At 47.2% G+C, this 18,646-nt stretch overlaps 2 protein-coding genes across 2 annotated transcripts; both read left to right on the top strand.

Moving 5' to 3' along the window:
* Nucleotides 1-914: 914 nt before the first annotated feature.
* Nucleotides 915-11,088, top strand: EYB26_003290 (uncharacterized protein; the record flags this gene model as incomplete). The annotated part of the gene is made up of 10 exons (XM_054262591.1): nucleotides 915-1,445; nucleotides 1,504-1,631; nucleotides 1,700-1,941; nucleotides 1,987-1,998; nucleotides 2,055-2,128; nucleotides 2,250-2,405; nucleotides 2,553-3,857; nucleotides 3,937-9,873; nucleotides 9,948-10,924; nucleotides 10,980-11,088. The coding sequence occupies 10 exons, from the start codon at nucleotides 915-917 to the stop codon at nucleotides 11,086-11,088; spliced, it is 9,471 nt and encodes a 3,156-aa protein (XP_054118566.1).
* A 596-nt stretch (nucleotides 11,089-11,684) lies between these two features.
* EYB26_003289 (uncharacterized protein) lies at nucleotides 11,685-17,003 on the top strand (the record flags this gene model as incomplete). The annotated part of the gene is made up of 17 exons (XM_054262590.1): nucleotides 11,685-11,781; nucleotides 11,859-11,989; nucleotides 12,060-12,588; nucleotides 12,641-12,861; nucleotides 12,932-13,151; nucleotides 13,304-13,516; nucleotides 13,576-14,276; nucleotides 14,328-14,490; nucleotides 14,553-14,997; nucleotides 15,049-15,120; nucleotides 15,185-15,235; nucleotides 15,293-15,357; nucleotides 15,419-15,560; nucleotides 15,621-16,097; nucleotides 16,147-16,230; nucleotides 16,292-16,672; nucleotides 16,754-17,003. 17 exons carry the CDS (start codon nucleotides 11,685-11,687, stop codon nucleotides 17,001-17,003), a joined length of 4,242 nt encoding a protein of 1,413 aa, XP_054118565.1.
* Between the last annotated feature and the right edge of the window lie 1,643 nt (nucleotides 17,004-18,646).

Raw genomic sequence — 18,646 nt, 5'->3', positions numbered from 1 at the left:
TATCATCCATGTTTCGTAATCCAACAGCACGTCGCCAATTGAGCGCTGACAGCTGGCTTTTCACACAAGACACCAAATCTGCCATTGTGAAGGACTTGACGCTGTATATAACAATTGCAGTGGTTCCTCCCTTAACACCGGGCAACAAAGGAGTCTGGATTATGAAATATTGAATTCCGAACCAGCCTTAACCCTTTCAACCTACAAACCCCCTGTTCCCCCATATGGCCCCGCTGATTGTAGGGGTCTTTGGCAATGGCAGATGTTGGAACTTCTTATTGCCGGCACAACCTAATTGGGTAAGTGGCCAGTTTGTCAACGACCAGGGGTCGAGGACTCGAACCTTCAACTGTTGCCAAACACCACTACGACTCCCAAACGGGTACATGTACCGTTTTCCAAGGTCTGATGCTTCACGTGCTTCTCTGATTCGTTATGAGATATGCAGTTGATATTGCTGGCCACCCGCATATCTTGATTACGAGGGATGAAGCTAAGTGATATCAACAATCCAACCGACCAACCAACCAACCAACCAACCATAGTCCATGCGGGTGCATATTTATCTCAAATTTGATAGAAGATGCGTATAGAAGATTATGGGGCGTGATGCGGGCTCCAGGATGTTGGCATATACACTGGTGGAGAAAACCAACAGACGTACGACAGTCGGAGAAAGGACGGACACCACACTGGAAGATATTTGCGATGTGCATTTTGGGGCTGCATTTGTTGGATACATTTATATTATTTAATATCTTTCGAAGTATCCAAACTTATCATGATTCCGTCCGCACTCTATCGTCCTCTCGTAGTGCTCAATCTACTAATTTAACTGAAATATCCGTCTTCTTTCATAAATATCAGGCTATTTTCTATTATTCTCTATCGAAGTATTGGCTTTTGTATTCAATATGACCCCAGAACGCCAAATAGCCGTCATTGGCATGGCATGCCGTCTGCCTGGCGGGGCCGAAAACCCAGAGAGTCTCTGGTCCATGCTGGCAGAAGGTAGGGATGGCTGGCAAGAGGTCCCAAAAGACCGGTGGGACTGGAAGTCATTTTACCACAAGGATCCCGAGACCAAAGAAGCCATGAATTTTAGCCATGGATACTTCATAGACCAGGATGTCTCAGCCTTTGATACACAGTTCTTTGGTATTCCTGCCGCAGAGGCCACCGGCGTAGATCCACAGCAGAGAATTGCCCTCGAACTTACTTACGAAGCATTCGAGCATGCGGGAATTCCCATCGAGACTCTACGTGGCTCTGACACTTCGGTGCACATGGCAATGTTTGCACGGGACTATGATCGAATGGGGTACAAAGACGGACCTCAGATTCACAAGGCTCATATCTTGGGCGCGGGCGATGCTATTCTGTCGAATCGGATTTCGTATGTTTTTGATCTGAAAGGGTCATCGAACACCCTGGATACGGGCTGCGTAAGTGCATCCAAAAGCGTTTATGGCTCGGTTACTATACTAATGACCAGTCATATAGTCTGGGAGTCTTGTAGCATTGCATCAAGCCTGTCGTACACTGAAGGATGGTGAGGCTACCTTGGCAGTTGCTGGAGCCAGTCAACTGATGTTGACCCCGGACCAATCCATTGCTATGACATCCGTTGGGTACGCCCCCTTACTCGGACATTGAAGAACACCCCCCTTTTTTTTTTAAATTCTGATAACGGATTTAGCACACTCATCAACAAAGACGGAAGATCATACACCTTCGATGACCGCGGCTCTGGTTACGGACGTGGAGAAGGTGTGGGTGTCCTTGTTTTGAAGTGCCTAGACCAGGCGCTGGCCGACGGTGATACGGTTCATGCAGTCATTGTGAATTCGGGAGTCAATCACGATGGCAAGACTGCTGGAATTTTCTTGCCCAACGCCGATGCACAGGAAAAACTGGCTAGGTCAGTCTATGCCAAGGCCGGTCTGGACCCTTGAGAGACTTTGTATGTAGAAGCACATGGTACAGGGACTGTAGCAGGTAATTTATTTCGCCATCCTTTCCTGTAAGAAATGGCTAACCTGACGATATTTCAGGTGATGATGCAGAAATAAAATCCATCTCAAAGGTATTCGGCCGCCAAGCAGGACGACTGGCCGATTTGCCTGTGGTAAGGCCGCGAATCCCTTGTCTCTTGTGATGTCATGTGTTTGCATGCAAAACTCCTTTCTGGAGTCAGTCGCACTCGGGAACTTGAAAATTGTGAGGTGCTGACTTTCATGTCGCGCTAGGGAAGCATCAAGAGCAATATTGGTCACTTGGAGTCTTCTAGCGGCGTAGCTGGGATCCTTAAAGCCATCATGGTCTTGAAGAACAACCAGATCCCTCCAAATCTGAACTATATAAACCCGAAGCCAGGTCTTAATCTTGAAGAGAGAGGAATTATCGTGAGTTCAACCTGAGTCCGGAGGTCCGTCTACAGGTCAATCCGTCGTCCTGTCTTGAACTCTATAGACATCACGAGTCTTCTGTCACAATTCCCAAACACTTTAGCTATGCGTTTCTACTAGACGGTTGCTGATCTTAAAACAAAGGTACCACTAGAACTCACATCACTTACGCCGCGAGGCTATGTTGGACCCAGGCGCGTCTCCGTAAATAGCTTTGGCTATGGTGGAACCAACGCCCATGCCATTCTCGAGGCATACGACCGTCCGTGTATTACTGACTCCCATCAATCCAATGGAAACGGTCATGGGCACCACAGTAATGGCATTACGAATGGTATCACTAACGGTATTACCAACGGAGATTCTAAAAGACTTTTTGTTCTCTCGGCAAACTCTGAAGTGTCGCTCGGCAACGTGATTTCCAACCTACGGCAATGGCTCATGTCCAACCAGAGCCGTGATACTTCATTCAGTGACCTGTCTTACACTTTGAATGTCCGTCGTTCAAAGCTCCCATGGCGCTGCAGTGTCGTAGCAAACAATGCCCAAGAACTGGAAACAGAATTAGGAGATCCAAAACTTCACCAAGTCAAGGCAGCGAAGGAGGCGAGAATAGGGTATGTCTTCACGGGCCAGGGTGCCCAGTGGTTCGCCATGGGACGCGAGCTTTTGGCGACATCGCAAGTCTTTGTGACGTCAATCATGCTTTGCAACCAGATTCTGAAGGGTCTAGGATGCGACTGGGAACTCGGCTCGGAGCTTTCTCAACCCCAGGAGAGTTCCCGAGTCGGTGACAGCAGATTTTCTCAGCCCTGTATGACAGCCATCCAGATAGCCCTCGTTGACTTACTGGAGAATTTTGGTCTGCAACCTGAAACGGTGTGTGGCCACAGTTCAGGAGAAATTGCAGCTGCTTACGCCGCTGGTGCTCTGAGTAGGGAGGCCGCTATGGAAGCAGCCTATTACCGAGGTATCTGCTCATCCATGGCGAAAGGCTTGAACCCAACAAATGGGGCCATGTTGGCCGTGGGTGAGGGAGTGGAGGCAATCACCCCAAGGATTCGAAACATCACCACCGGAAGGTTGACAGTGGCTTGTGTAAACAGTCCAGAAAGTACCACAATTTCTGGTGATGTTGCGGCTATTGAAGAGCTCCAAGCTGTCTTGGACTCTGTGACTGTCTTTAATAGGCGGCTTGTGGTAGATTCAGCATATCATTCTCATCACATGGAGGTAGTAGCAAAATCGCATCTCTCTTCCCTGGAACATATGGCGCACGGCATACCACGAACGAACGTCGCTTTCTATTCGTCAGTCACAGGCACACGCAAGCTATCTGACTTCGGACCTTCTTACTGGGTATCGAACTTGCTGTCACAAGTCAAGTTCAGTGCTGCATCTCAACTGGTGGCAGAGCACCTGGCCGCAATTCCTGGAGCTAATATCATAGTAGAAATCGGTCCTCATGCCGCACTTTCGGGGCCCCTGAGGCAGACCTTTGTCTCATATTTCTAATTCCTCCTTCAAGTACACGTATATCCCAACTCTTATCCGGAACCGTAACGCAGTTGACACCATCCTGGCCCTAGCAGGCAAGACATTTGAAGCTGGATACCCGATTCAGCTAAATGCTGTCATGCAGGACTTGGAGAGAGTCGCTAGCTTGTATAAAGTTGTTGACAGTCTTCCAACATATCCGTGGGACCACACGACCAAATACTGGCACGAATCAAGGCTTAGCAAAGGGCATCGTCAGCGTGCCTTCCCTTATCATGACCTTGTAGGCCTCTTCGACGTCTTCAGTGCCCTGCATGAACCTCGATGGAGATATATCGTGAGCTTGCAATCTATTCCATGGCTTCAAGACCATGTTGTTGAGGGGTTCGTCATTTTCCCAGGTGCTGCCTACTTGACTATGGTCACCGAGGCTATGAAACAGTTATTCCAGTTGCGACGGACTTTAGGTCGTATTAAGAGCATCAACTTCCGAGACATCTCCTTTAAGAAGTCTGTCGTGATCAGCGAGTCAAAAGGCGATGATAGTAGCTACCGTAACTATATCCCTGAAGTCGAATTGCAACTAACCATCAGCCCGGCGCGTCAACATGATGCAAGTCCATGGGAGTATTTCCGTGTTCTCTCCTATGATCCTGAAAACGACTCTTGGACGGAGCACACAACTGGTCTTGTCACAACCGTGACGGAGGCCCAGGACCTTCAGGCTGACGAAGTTGAGGGTACTAGAGAGGATGATCTATTCACAGAAGATGCCCTCAGAATACTGCAGGAAATTCAAACAAACTCATCAGTTAGTATAGAACCAGAAAATCTCTATGGTTCTCTCGCAGCATCCGGTAATGATTTTGGCCCCAGTTTTCGGGGTCTCAAGGAGATCCATGTTGGTAAATGCTGCGGTCTTGCCAAAGTAGTCGTTGAGAATATTGTTCAAAAGATGCCTGGGCAGTATATGCAACCGCATTTAATCCACCCTACAACGCTCGATGCTGTCAATCAGCTACAGGCAGCAGTGTTCCGAAGAGAGTGCAGCATCGCGCCTGTGATGCCGGTAATTCTCAGCGAACTGTCAATATCCGCCGACATGGATCCTACACCCGGTTCGGAATTGATGGTTGCTCTTAATCTGCTTCCAGAAGGCTCTCGTACAGCGCTTGGAAACTCGATCGCCTACCAAAAGCAGAAGGATGGAAAGTTCCGTCCAGTACTCATAGCCAGTGGGATTAGGCTTCAAGTTGTTGGTGAAGTTGATTCAGCCAATAATGGACCCCTCAAAAAGAAAATGCACTACCGGATGCAATGGAACTCGGATGTAGACTATATCACACAAGCCAATTTCATGGACCAAATCTCTCGCCGCAAGCTGCTAGACGTCGGATACGGGACGCTCAGCAAGCTCGCCGCTGAAGAGCAACTGCATCTCAATGACCAAGTCGCAACGATTTTTATTCGCAGAGTAGTCAATCAACTACAAGCGAAGGATATTTCCACGGCATGTAATCCACATCTTTCTAAACTCCTTAGTTGGATGATAGAGTGGAACCAGTCCGAGGCCGCCGAAAGGATGCTTGGATGTCTCGATTCCGACGCTGAAGCCAGGCTAATAGAACAGGCAAGTCATGACAATATAGTTGGCTTTACATTGAAACGCTTCGGTCCACGACTCTTCGATATCTTCACTGGAGAGACGGACTCACTTGAACTGCTGATCCAGGACGACTTACTGGGGCGACTGTACTCAGAGTATACCCTTTTCAACGGTCACTACGCACAGGTGGCAGAGTATATGAAGGCTGTTGTTCACAAGAAACCGAACATGAAGATTCTGGAGATTGATGCTGGTACTGGCAGTGCATCCATGCCGCTCATGGAGAGCATCAACCGTAACGGCCGGCTGCTGCTAGACGAGTACACTTACACAGATATCTCATCAGGGTTTTTCGAGCGGGCACGCAACAAATTCAGCCAATGGGCTCACCAAATAAACTTCAAGACGCTTGATATTTCACGAGATCCTCTCGAACAAGGTTTTTCGGCCAATTCCTTTGATCTGATCTTTGCATCCATTGTGTTGCACGCTACACCGCTGATGGATGTGACAATGTCTAATGTGCGCAAACTACTAAAACCAGAAGGCCGCCTTGTTCTCATTGAGCTTACAGGACTTGCTCCCGCCTCCAACACTATTTTCGGCACCTTGGAAGGTTGGTGGATGTCAGAGGACGGGCGTAAGGATGGACCGCTTCTCACCGTGCCAGAATGGGACCGTCTATTGAGACGACATTCCTTCAGTGGCGTGGATCTTACTATTCCAGCCCACCTTGGCTCAACATCGTCCTTAAGCAGCATGATAGTTACCAAAGCTACAATGGACCTGAGTCAAGAGGGTCGATGTCCCCAATCTAAGATGAAAGCTAGTGTTTGTTTCACAAATACGGACTCCCCTCAGACGGATGCCTTCAGCAGTGGAATATGTCATTCTTTGAGCAACAAAGGAGTTGAATGCAATAAGAAATCTTGGGATACGACCATTGCTGAAGATCTCGACAGACCTCTGATTGTCCTTGACTCGGCCGAACGCCCATTGCTGCTCAATCCATCCCACGAAATATTTGAACACACCAAAAAGTTTCTACTCCAGGGAAAGTATGTCCTCTGGGTCAACTTCCAGGAGTCAGCTCAACCTGAAAGTGCGGCCTTGAAGAATATGATCAATGGCATGGCTAGAGTAATCAGGCGTGAGAACCCCAGTCTACGAATCATCACAGTCGACGTCCAAGACCAAGTTACTCTTCCCGGATGCCTAGAGCATATTACCCAGATACTTGCTGAAATTGCTATTTCGTCATTCTGGCCAGCCTCAGAAGAGGTTCGGGCCGATGAGTGGGAATATACCGTCTCCGGTGGCGAATTAACCATCCCAAGAGTGATTCCTGACGACCGCTTTGCAAGTTTCATAGACAGCAGCAATAATCAGGGTGGCGGAAATATGACTCAATGTAACTATCTTGACAAAGATAGGCCTCTCATGCTTGACGTCCAGGTACCAGGATTGCTCAACACTCTCCGTTTTGTGGACAATAATGCCATGGCAGAACCACTTGGTCCTGACCAGATTGAGCTCCAGGCTTGCGCGTACGGTGTCAATTTCAAGGATGTGTTTATTGCCTTGGGTCAGATGCAACCTGGTGTACCGATGACAGGTGAGGTGGCCGGAATAGTCACTTCAGTCGGCTCCAACCTTCAATCAGTGTGGAAAACTGGCGATAGGGCAATTGGACTCATGGTCGCCCCTTTCGGAAACCAAGTACGAGTCAATGGCAAGGGTATCGTCCCCATTCCAGATTCCATTTCCTTCACCGACGCTGCTTCCATCCCGATCGTCTTTTACACGGCGTGGTACTGTCTCACCCAGGTTGCTCGACTGGAGAGCAGCCAGAGTGTTTTGATCCACGCAGCGTCAGGTGGTGTCGGTCAGGCCGCAATTCAGATTGCGAAGCTGATCGGAGCCGAGATATATGCTACTGTGGGAAGCACGACAAAGCGAAAGCTGATACAAGACCAATACGGCATAGCAGATAGTCACATATTTTCGTCACATACTCGGAATTTCAAGAAAGGCATCATGCGTTCAACTAGGGGCAAGGGCGTTGATGTGGTTCTCAACTCGCTTTCGGGTGAATTCCTGATGGACAGCTGGGACTGCGTTGCTCCTTTCGGAACGTTCCTCGAAATTGGCAAGACGGATATATATGGGCATAGCCAGCTGAACATGGCTCCTTTCGAGAAGCAGGCGACTTTTGCTGCAGTGGATACGTCGCATATGTACCGACTTCGTCCCGAGTATGTGAGTAAAGGCCTTGCAGAAATATTCGACATGGTCGACAAGGGCCTTTATAAGCCTGTACACACTGTGACCGAGTACCCGATGAGTCGCATCGAGGACGCCTTCCGTCTCATCGCTGCTCGGAAACACGTCGGAAAGCTGGTGTTGGTAGCTGATGCACAGACAGTTGTTCCAGCGCCCAGGCCGAAGCCCAAGCCACTTCGACTACACCGCGAAGGGACATATGTCATTGGAGGTGGCCTCGGTGATTTGGGCAGGAGAATGAGCCATTTCCTTGCCGAGAAAGGGGCCGGTCACATCGTGACCCTCTCGCGCCGGAATATCGATATTCAACAGCGCTCCTCCCTGGAGGAAAGTATTAAAAAAATTGGCAGTACACTCCATATAGTCAAATGTGACATTACCGATGAGGAAAGTATGCGTGCTGCTGCAACAGAAATATCCCAACTACCACCAGTGAGAGGCATCATCCAGGGTGCATTAGTGCTTTGTGACCATCCCTTGGAGTACATGAACGTGGAAGATTGGATGACCGCGTTAAAACCCAAGGTTCAGGGCACACTGAACATGCACAAGCTATTGTGCTCACCCAAAACTACCGATTTCTTCATCATGCTTTCGTCCGTTGCTAGCATTGTTGGAGCGACCTCACAAAGTAACTATAGTGCAGGTAATTCTTTCCAGGATGCCTTCGCCCACGCACAACAAGCCACTAGCTCGCTCACCAAGTATACCACCATAAACGTTGGTGTCGTTGAGGGCTCAGAACAGATAGCCCGAGCACTGGATCAAAACAGTGAAATTGTGCGAATCATTGGCAGTGTAACGTTCGACGAACTTTTCGCTACGCTCGAATATGCAATGGGATCACAAGCCAGGCTTGATGAAGCTAACCAATGTATCATGCCTTTCGACCGTGACTCTATGGAAGACGCCATAGGTGAAACGGCTTTGAGTGATCATTTGTTCGACCATGTGACAAGTCGGAGGAAACTGGAAGTTATCGCAAACAATGGCCCGAGAAGCAATCAGCCAGCAAGCGCCACCCAGGCTGTTGAACAAGCCAAGTCGGTTGAGGATGCGGAGAACATTGTTCAGAGTGCCATTGCCGACAAGGTTGCTGCGTTTATGGGCGATGAGGTGCCTGTCGACCAACCCATAACAAATCTTGGATTAGATTCCCTAGTCTCCATTGAAATCAAGAATTGGGTCAAACACATTTTCAAGGTCCCACTTCAGACTTCGGAGCTAATGAATGCACGAAGCATCATCGCTCTAGCTAAACTCATCGTATCGAGGATGGAGCTCAAGGGCAAAGGCAGCGGGGGAAAACAGAGTGTGGGCAAGACAGAGACATCATCGCCTGGAACTGTCACCACAAATGATCATAACGAAAAGACCCACCATAGCTGGGACTGCTGCAAGCTCTCTAAAGAACCACTTGCACAGCCACTACCAGATCTTGATGATGCACTCGATTTCTGGATCAGCACAACCGGACATCTCTACAGCCCCGAACAGCTCCAGACGGTTCAACAGGACATTCAAACAATTAAAGCCCCGGATAGCCCGGCTCGCCGTGCTTTCCAAGAATTATTAAAGACACATGAACATGAAAAGATGAGCAATGGCTGGTACAATGATGTCCTGTCAGACGCTCGGTGGCTGAGCAAGCGATACCCGGTCGCTCCGTACCAGAGCATCATGGTCACACATCGAGATAGTAAGAGACTTCAATCACAGGCAGAACGTGCCGCTATTATTTCCTCGTCGGTCTTTTCCTTCAATCGGGCTATGAAGGCCGGAAAGATTGAGCCTTTCTGGATCGCCGGAAAACCCTCATGCACGTGGAGATGGGATTGGCTCTTCAACTCGGTGCGGGAGCCCCATATTGGTTGCGACAAGATGATGCGATACGATGACTGTAATCATATAGCAGTGTTAAGGAAGGGCCACGTCTTCAAGGTGATGCTCCAAGATCATGGTGAAGACATGCTGCTGGAGAAGCTCGAAGCCACGTTCGAAGCTATCATAACGCAGGTTGAAGATAATGCTCTCTGGACAGGTATATTGACAACAGATGAAAGAAACTCGTGGGCGATGGTAAGTTGCTATCTATACTCCTTTAATCTTTAATCACTTGGCTACCATAGACAAGAGCTCATATGCTGTTGTAGGTGAGAGAAAAGCTGTCGTCATCGAGCCTTACCAATGCCGAATACTTTCGTGTCATTGAGTCTGCAATGTTCGTCTTGTGCTTGGATGATGGATTTCCTGAGACACCGGAAGAAAGAGCGCGACAGGGTTACATCGGGGATGGCTCGAATCGCTGGTTCGACAAAGTGTTGCAATTTACCGTGAGCGAGAACGGACGGTCAGGTTTGATAACGGAGCATGGAGGAGTGGACGGCACCACTTCTGCACGCCTGTCAGAATGGATCGCAAAGGCCATTGATGAATACTTGCCCAGAAATATTCACCACTATGAGAATATCCAGCTCGAGGAAGTGGTGCTTGAATCCACAGTTGAAGTAGATAGCCACATCGATATACTGAAGCGTCGTTTCCGTGAGAACACCTCAGCAGGGACATATATGCGAGAAACTCTCACCGAATTCGGCACTGACTTCCTTGTCCAAGGCAAAATGCCCGTCAAGCAAGTTGTTGACATCACCTTCCAGCTCGCCGTGCGCCTCTTTTATGGACGAAACATCCCTTCATGGGAGTCTATCAGCGTAGCTTACTACCATCAGGGCCGAACCGAGTCCGTACAGAGGGCCCTCGCCGCTGTTGTTTCTTTCTGTGATGCAGCAGCCAAGGCATACAACGGTGAGGATGGCATCGGAGCAACCCCTGTTGATACCGTCAAACTGGCGGCTCTCCTATCGACATCCACTAAACAAATGAATGCCAATATGCAAGAAATTCTTAACGGACGCAGTCACATACGAGTCATGGAGTTGCTGAACTGGGTGTGGCCATCTGACGCTGCCATTCCAAAGCCACGGTCCTTGAGTGAGGGGCTTTTCCATGGTAGGCCCTCCGTCTACGCTCAAAGCAATGCCCTCGAGACCGACATGGTCATCAACGACTTTGTATCTTTGTTGCCCAACCCGGAAGGATTCTGGACAATCATGATGCCAGAGAAAAACTCGTAAGCCAAACATCAGTCAAATGTGAGGTCCGTCCCGACTAACTTCTGATCGTAGGATTCGTCTTTCTCTCACCGGTGGATCACAGGAACGGACTACAGCTTTCAGCAAACAATTGCATCGTGCTGCTGGGATTATACGCGATATCGTCCAGGGGGCTAGTTAAGTGTTAGGGTTAGATTAGACCTGTGACATTTCGCTCAGCGTAGTTAACTATGTAGTAGTGTTAGATGCCTCTGGCACCAATCCCCGTTTTGCACGTCGCCAAGATCGCCACCTACATAGAATATTCCCATAGTAGTTAAGGAAGGATTGGATAAATGAATATGAATTCCCCTACCTAGGTAACCAAAATAGATGTAGTGTGCATAGAAATAAGTGTGTGGTAAAAATTCTAACCCTGTTGAACTAAATCCAACCCCCGGAGAACTGTCTGTACCCCCTGCCTCACAACCTGATAACGGCACATTGGAGGCCTCTCAACAGGCCAAATCTAGTTTCCACGCTCCAATCATATTCTTCATACCTAGGCCGTGCCCCAATAGTCTGAGAAACCGAGACAAGTGTTTCCTAGTTTCGCATGCTCCAACGCATATAAAATCATTGGTTGTCGATGGAAACCAACTTCTGCCGCCCAACACAATACTTCGTACCAACGCTGGTGACTACAGTCACATCTACCCCCTTCACATACACATGTAAGTGTCCCGCATAGTGCAAACTCATATTTTCAACCTGGAAGCTGGTTTCTATGCTCTTATCATGCCTGTGCTCGGCTACTCGGACGCATGTAGGGACACTACCTTTGGTCCTGCGGTGCCGCCAATTTCAGAGTGCCGCGGCGGCTTCGATTTTACTGGTATGCGACTTCTATTCATCATCATCATCATCATTAATATTTAATGTTTCTTTCATGCTTATTGCAATCAATGACAGTTACCTTTGAAGAAAGCATCTTTTCTATCGGCCCAACATGTATCCTTCTTATTTTGTTCCCCTGGCGATTTATTTCCCTGCAAAGGAAAACGCTTAAAACAAAAAACTCGTGGACACACGGTTTGAAGTTGGTAAGTAGCTCACGAACGATCTGGCTCTCTCCCTATATGGTGGCTTCCTGACATGCTGCAATAAATCCAGATCGAATTCGCCGTTCTCGCGGCTCTCCAAGCAACTCTCATAGCTCTATTTTCCATGCAGCACACTGCTTACAGGCTCTTGGTTGTCGCCTCGACAGTACTTCAATTGTTTGCCGCCATCTCCCTGGGTCTTTTATCGCATTGGGAGCACCGGAATACCGTTCGACCATCTCTGCTGATCTCGACGTATCTGTTGTTGTCCTGCGTTCTGGATGCAGCCAGAGCTAGAACTCAGGCACTTATACCTGGACAAACAACAGTGTCAAGTGTCCTCATAGGAACGATTGCAGTCAAGGGACTCGCACTGATAACTGAAGCTAGAGACAAGACCGACATCCTGTTAGCCGACTGCTCCAGTTCTTCATCAGAGCTGCGTAGTAACATTTTTTCTCGGGCATTGTTCCTCTGGCTTAATCCGCTGCTCTTGATGGGATTCCGCGATGTTATTTCTTCACAGGACCTCCCTGCCATCCACGAAAAGCTCTCGTCGGAGAAGCTAGTTGCTCGAGTTCAATCCAATTGGAAAAAATGTCCGTTGATCGCTGATGAGGTGTTGATGTGTGTGTGCTCACCGTGAAATAGGTAACCAGAACAAAAGGCATGCTCTAATGATCCAGCTGCTTTCTAGCTTCCCCAGCGAACTCTTTTTTATTTTCATGTCCAGGACGATGGAAGTCGGCCTTAATATTGTTTATCCATTCCTGGTCCAGAAAGCAGTCACGTTCCTGGACACTCCGACAACCACAATCAATGATGGGTACGGTCTCCTCGGAGGATTCTTTTGTGTTTCCGTCGGGATTGCAGTAAGTAAATGACTCTGTCATGCCGTGTCCGTGCTCACTGATATTGAAAAATAAAAACTAAAACTAAAAGTTGGTCTCCCCATGGTCTTATCATATGACATTTCGCTTAATGATAATGACCCGCGGCGCCCTGATCCCAATGATTTATTCGAAGCTGCTGCAGACCAAAGTCAAACCCGCCGATCAATCGGCCGCCCTTACTTTAATGACGACAGATGTCGAGAAGATTGTAGAAACCTTTTGGAGGCTAATTCTAGACCCGTGGTCCTGCATACTGCAGCTAGGCATCTGTGTGTATCTTCTTTATCTGCAGCTAGGAGCAGTTTGCTGTGTTCCTATCATTGTTATCTTTGGTGAAATTCCCCTATCAACTTGAAAGTAAATTGAAGCAAACAGCTTATTTCTTTTCTTTTCTGTTCAGTCTGATTTGGCCTCGTTGCAGTAGCGAGTCGCAGAGTCCCCGAATATCAAAACACATGGTTCAAAGCGGTCGAATCACGGGTGAACCTAACCTCCCACACCATCAGCTCAATGCAGTCGGTCAAGCTGCTGGGCATTTCGCGGATCATGGAAACAACCATTCAAAAGAAGCGAAAGCAAGAAATCCAAGTGTCACAGGATTTTCGGTTCAATAACTGTCTCGCACTTACAGCCTGTACCATTCATTTTTCATTTTCTTAGCGTTAGAAAACAACCGCTAACCTGATTCTACAGCTCAATCCCCCGCGGTCTTGTCGCCCTTGCTCACCTTTGCCACGTATGCGATAGTAAAACTACTCTCGCACCAAGGCCAATTTGATGTGTCAAAAGCAGTCACCTCCCTCTCCATCCTTAGTCTTATGAACACCCCGGCAAGAAGACTCCTGTTTGCTATTCCATTCGGCCTGCAAGCAGTTGGAAGCTTTGACAGGATACAAAACTTTCTCCAAGATGAACAGAACTCTCCATTCCAAAGTAGGTCCAATGGCCAGGGAGATATCCGGTTCCAGGAGAAAAAGTCAGAAGAAAATTCGAAATCAAATCTCAATGCGGCGGCGAATCAATATCAATATACACCTCCGATATTTTCCCTCCAGGATATTCGCCTTCCAAGAGGCTCCTTTACCGTAATCACTGGACCTATTGGCTGCGGCAAGTCAACGTTTCTTAAATGTCTCTTATCAGAGACAGCCTTTGTACAAGGTACTGCTCCAACCTCTCCAGAGAACATAGCATACTGCAATCAAACTCCGTGGATCCACGACGGCACTATTCGTGACAATATCGTGGGAGAGTCTAAATTCGACCTTTCCTGGTATAAACATGTGATTCGTAGCTGTGAGCTTGAACTGGATCTAGGCCGCATAACTGGCGGCGATTCCTCGATGGTGGGAAGTAGGGGACTGAGACTCAGCGGTGGACAGAGACAGCGGATCGTGCGTAATTTCCTGAAATGAAGGGTATTTTCTAAAACTAACCGGCCTTAGTCGATTGCTCGAGCCTTGTACGCCAAAAAGGATATTGCAATTTTTGACGACGTCACCAGCGCCCTGGACGCTCGCACCTTGCGTGCCGTGTCGAATAGAGTATTTGGTAAAGATGGAGTACTTCGGTCGAAAGGGACGACGGTTGTTCTAGCCACACACGCAGGTGAGACCCGCTTATTGAAAGATAACTGGCGAATTTTACTGAGGATTGATACCTACCTACAGTACAGCTTCTCCAGTCTGCCGACCAGGTCATGTTGATGAACAAAATAGGCGAAATAATCGACTGCGGGCCATATGAAATACTTTCCCAGCGGCAGCTACTCGGCGAGCGTCAAGAGTCTGTCTTGGAATCCGACGAACTCATGCGTCCGATGGAAGAGGTCAACCTAGGAGAGTATCAAACCCAACTGGACACACGCATTAGTGATATGCGACGACAAAGGGGTGATTGGAGATCCTATATCTTTTATATAGGCTCGATGGGATCATTCAATTTTGCTCTTTTTCTCCTTGGAGCGATTATATACGTGGTATTTTACGCTTTCTTTCAGATTTGGATTACCTGGTGGGCAGAAGATACCGCGGGCCGGCATACCCTTGGATATTGGCTAGGATTATATGCTACTTGGGGTGTTCTGATTACGCTGGCTCTTTTGTTTACACCCTTGTAAGGGAAACAAAAAGAAAAGCCTCAGAGATCAGTGTTGACGTGTTCCAGGTTCTTTTTCTACTATATGGTTCCGAAGTCATCGGAGAAGCTACATTCCGAGTTACTAGCAGCAGCATTAAGGTAAGTCTAAAGAAGAGTGAATCGAGCGCTGTGGCTATAAAATGGTTACTAAGATGCTCTTGAGAGCCCCGATGTTATTCATATCGAAGTTAGACACTGGATCTTTAGTAAATAGGTTTGTTCACACCACATCCAAAGCGTTTTTCATTCGCCTGACTAACTAGTTGGAAAGGTTTAGTCAAGACATTCGATTGAGTGACTGGCAACTACCCGTCACTATAGTTTTAACGCTTTTTGGTAAGTTGTTATGGCGAGTTTCCATGTATTAGCCTTGGTTCTAATATTGAACATTCTCTAGAGTTCCTAGGATGTATCGCAAGTGTTGGTATCGCCGTGTCTTCAGTAAAATACGTGGCTATTGGTATACCGCTACTTGGATCTGTTCTCTATTTCCTCCAGCGCTTTTACCTGCGCACTTCCAGGCAGTTGCGACTCCTCGAGTAAGTCTATATTCGTTATGTTATCCAAATTACTTTCTGGCTGAAATGATTACAATATAGAATTGAAAGCAAGGCACCCTTGGTATCATTATTCATTGATACCATCCAGGGACTTGCCACGATTCGCGCGTTTGGGTGGAGCCAAGCGTTTGTCCAAAAGAGTCTTTCTCTTCTAGACGTGTCGCAGAAACCTTTCTATCTCCTCTTCTCTGTCCAGCGCTGGCTTCTTCTCGTTCTCTCCCTCGTAGTTGCGGCCCTGGAGGTGCTTGTCATGGGGATAGCTATTCCGTTACGTACTAGTGTCAATGCTGGTTTAGTCGGGTTGGCTATCGTGCAAGTTATGACCTTGTCCGAACTGATGAACGATCTCATCGCGCAGTGGACCGAAATGGAGGCGTGTCTGGGGGCCGTTACAAGAATCTCGAGGTTCATAAAGGAGACACCTCGAGAGGGACGCACAGATGAAACGTCTTCGTTGTTTGACGAGTGGCCTTCCAGCGGTGCGGTCACTTTGGTGAACGTCAGCGCCAGCTATGAGTATATATACCTCCTCTTTTCTTGAGTGTCGCGAACTGACGAAGGCAAGACCGCAAGGTAATCAAGCGTTAAGCGACATCTCCCTTTCTATCAAACCTGGTGAACACGTCGGAATTTGCGGGAGAACTGGCAGGTTGGTGGCCCCATAAGTCTATTTCATGTTCCTCGACCTGACAAACCATTTTTGTTACCAGTGGCAAAAGTAGCCTTGTATCAACATTATTACGTTTACTGGAATGTAGCCAAGGCCATATATTGATTGATGGAGTCGACATATCCACTTTGGACCCGAACCTTGTGCGGTCCCGACTCAACCTCATCACTCAAGAACCGTTTCTGTATGAGGGTTCTGTCCGGGAGAATGCGACCCCTTGGCAACATGATACCGTATCTGATGAATCAATAATCGACGTTTTGACACGCGTGGACTTGTGGGATAAAATAAAATCTCTCGGCGGTCTTGACGCGCCTTTCAAAGAGAACTTGATTTCACATGGCCAGCAGCAGCTTTTTTGCCTCGCGAGGGCGCTCTTGCGAGAAAGTAATATATTGATTTTGGACGAACCAACAAGCCAGTAAGTAGTGCTATATTACGTTCAAGTTTTGCTCTTCCTTTCCAGTTGAGAAACTATTGTTAACGGTAGGGGGAACAAAAGTATTGATCCCGCCACGGATGCCACGATTCAACGCATCATCAGGGAAGATTTTCAGAATCGGACAGTTATTATGATTGCTCATCGTCTGCAAAGCCTCGTCGATTTCGATAGGGTGTTTGTGCTTGACTCGGGCCATCTGGTTGAAGATGGGCCACCAATGACGCTCTTGAAGGATGAGAGTTCGGCTTTCGCAGCTCTTTATTGTGCGAGCGGAGGTCAATATCACAACCCGAAGTCGGATTTGGGCTAGCCAAAGATGACAGGCGTTGGATAAACCAAGTGCAGGTTTGATACCATGGTTATATACACATACAATTTGGTGCAAGTCAAGCTTTAACTTTCAATATCAATCTCTTTTGTCCGAGGAATATAGTATTTATTAAGATCAATGAAGTACCACATACTAAATCTTTATATTATATATGTTGGTTTAGCTATATGCAGTATCACAAAGCATAGAATAGGGAGCAAGGGCGGTCCAACTGCCCTACGTGGTGAGCCTGCTTATAAGCACGAATTTTGTGTTATGATGACTGACTCCCAAAACCGTAGGGGGATTGGGGGTATCTAGCTAAACAATTCGCTTGCATCGGGATATCGCAGGTCCGCATGTTCTTCTAGAAAATCCATCCAATTTTTCAAGAATTTGCTGCCTCTACAGTTTTGTTAGAGATGAAATTTCACTACTAAATAATAATGGTCCCAAACAGAAAACTTACTTGCTAATGGTCTCGGAATCGCCGCAAACACAAAATGTCTCTTTGGACGCGTCATGGCAACTAAAAGGAAAGGTGTAAGTCCTGTTCGTCCAATATACAACAAGGGGAGGGGGTGGAAGACAAATGGCGTTATTCATTCAGACTAGATGGAGATACTAGGTGGAACAGGACCATGGATAGCACGGCCATAGTCAGTGGGAAGTGGGCTACAGCCAATGTTAGTATGTCATAAACATAAAGGAATAGATTTTTGTCTGCATCTAAATGGCAGAATGAATAAGGGCATATCTTACCATACCATTCAATCTCCGCTTCTCCCCTAGAAACCCAACTTCATGCTTCTCGTTACTAGTAGTTAGTTAAATATTGTTAATTTAAGCTTTACTTTAAGTAATTTTAACCTATTCTTTTTTTCTTATTTAGATTTGCTCTTCTCCTTCGCGTCTATATTGTTTGATTTTGTAGTTGGTGGTAGTTGTAGATAATTATCTGTGACCGTAGGAGGTAGCTTATATATAATTATAGAATACACTTTAATTAGACCTTGTAATTATATATACAACTACTAGGTGGGTTTCTTAAGAGATTATAGGGCTAGCTATTCAACTATCTTGGACTGGAAAATGGCATAAATCTCGGTGGCAACTTATACATAGTAACCCTATCTAAAATAGTCGGGGAGGGTTAAAGACCCTAATTCGGCGTTACAATTTTTTTCTTTTCGAAATGGTACATACCGGTACCGCACCACCAACCTAACCCTAAGGTAAGTCGCCGAACTCCTGTTGGAAGCCTGATAGCCTGAGCGAGGCTAATCTCAAAACGGATAGGACTTTCAGCCAATAGGATGCTGTAAATGTATATTAGCGTCCTGGCAAGGACCCGCAGGAAAGGGGAAAGGAACGAGTAAAGAGGGCGACTTTGGAGCCCAACACAGTCAACAGAAGAATCACACATCAGCATACACATTAAATTTGTATGGTAACCTATATTACCCGATTACTAGCCTATACGCGGATTCCAACAACTCCCATGGTTGATTCCCCAAATTCTTGAAGATCCGGGATCTACTAGGGTATAGATATCATTAGTTTAGTGATCCCCGTATTTGACCGGCCGATTGATTCACTTAAGCTGGGTTATATACGTGTAAAATTTTATATGTTATACAGAT

Source organism: Talaromyces marneffei, chromosome 2, assembly GCF_009556855.1.
Source record: "Talaromyces marneffei chromosome 2, complete sequence".
Taxonomy (NCBI): Eukaryota; Fungi; Ascomycota; class Eurotiomycetes; order Eurotiales; family Trichocomaceae; genus Talaromyces; species Talaromyces marneffei.
This window is presented reverse-complemented; position numbering and strand designations above follow the sequence as displayed.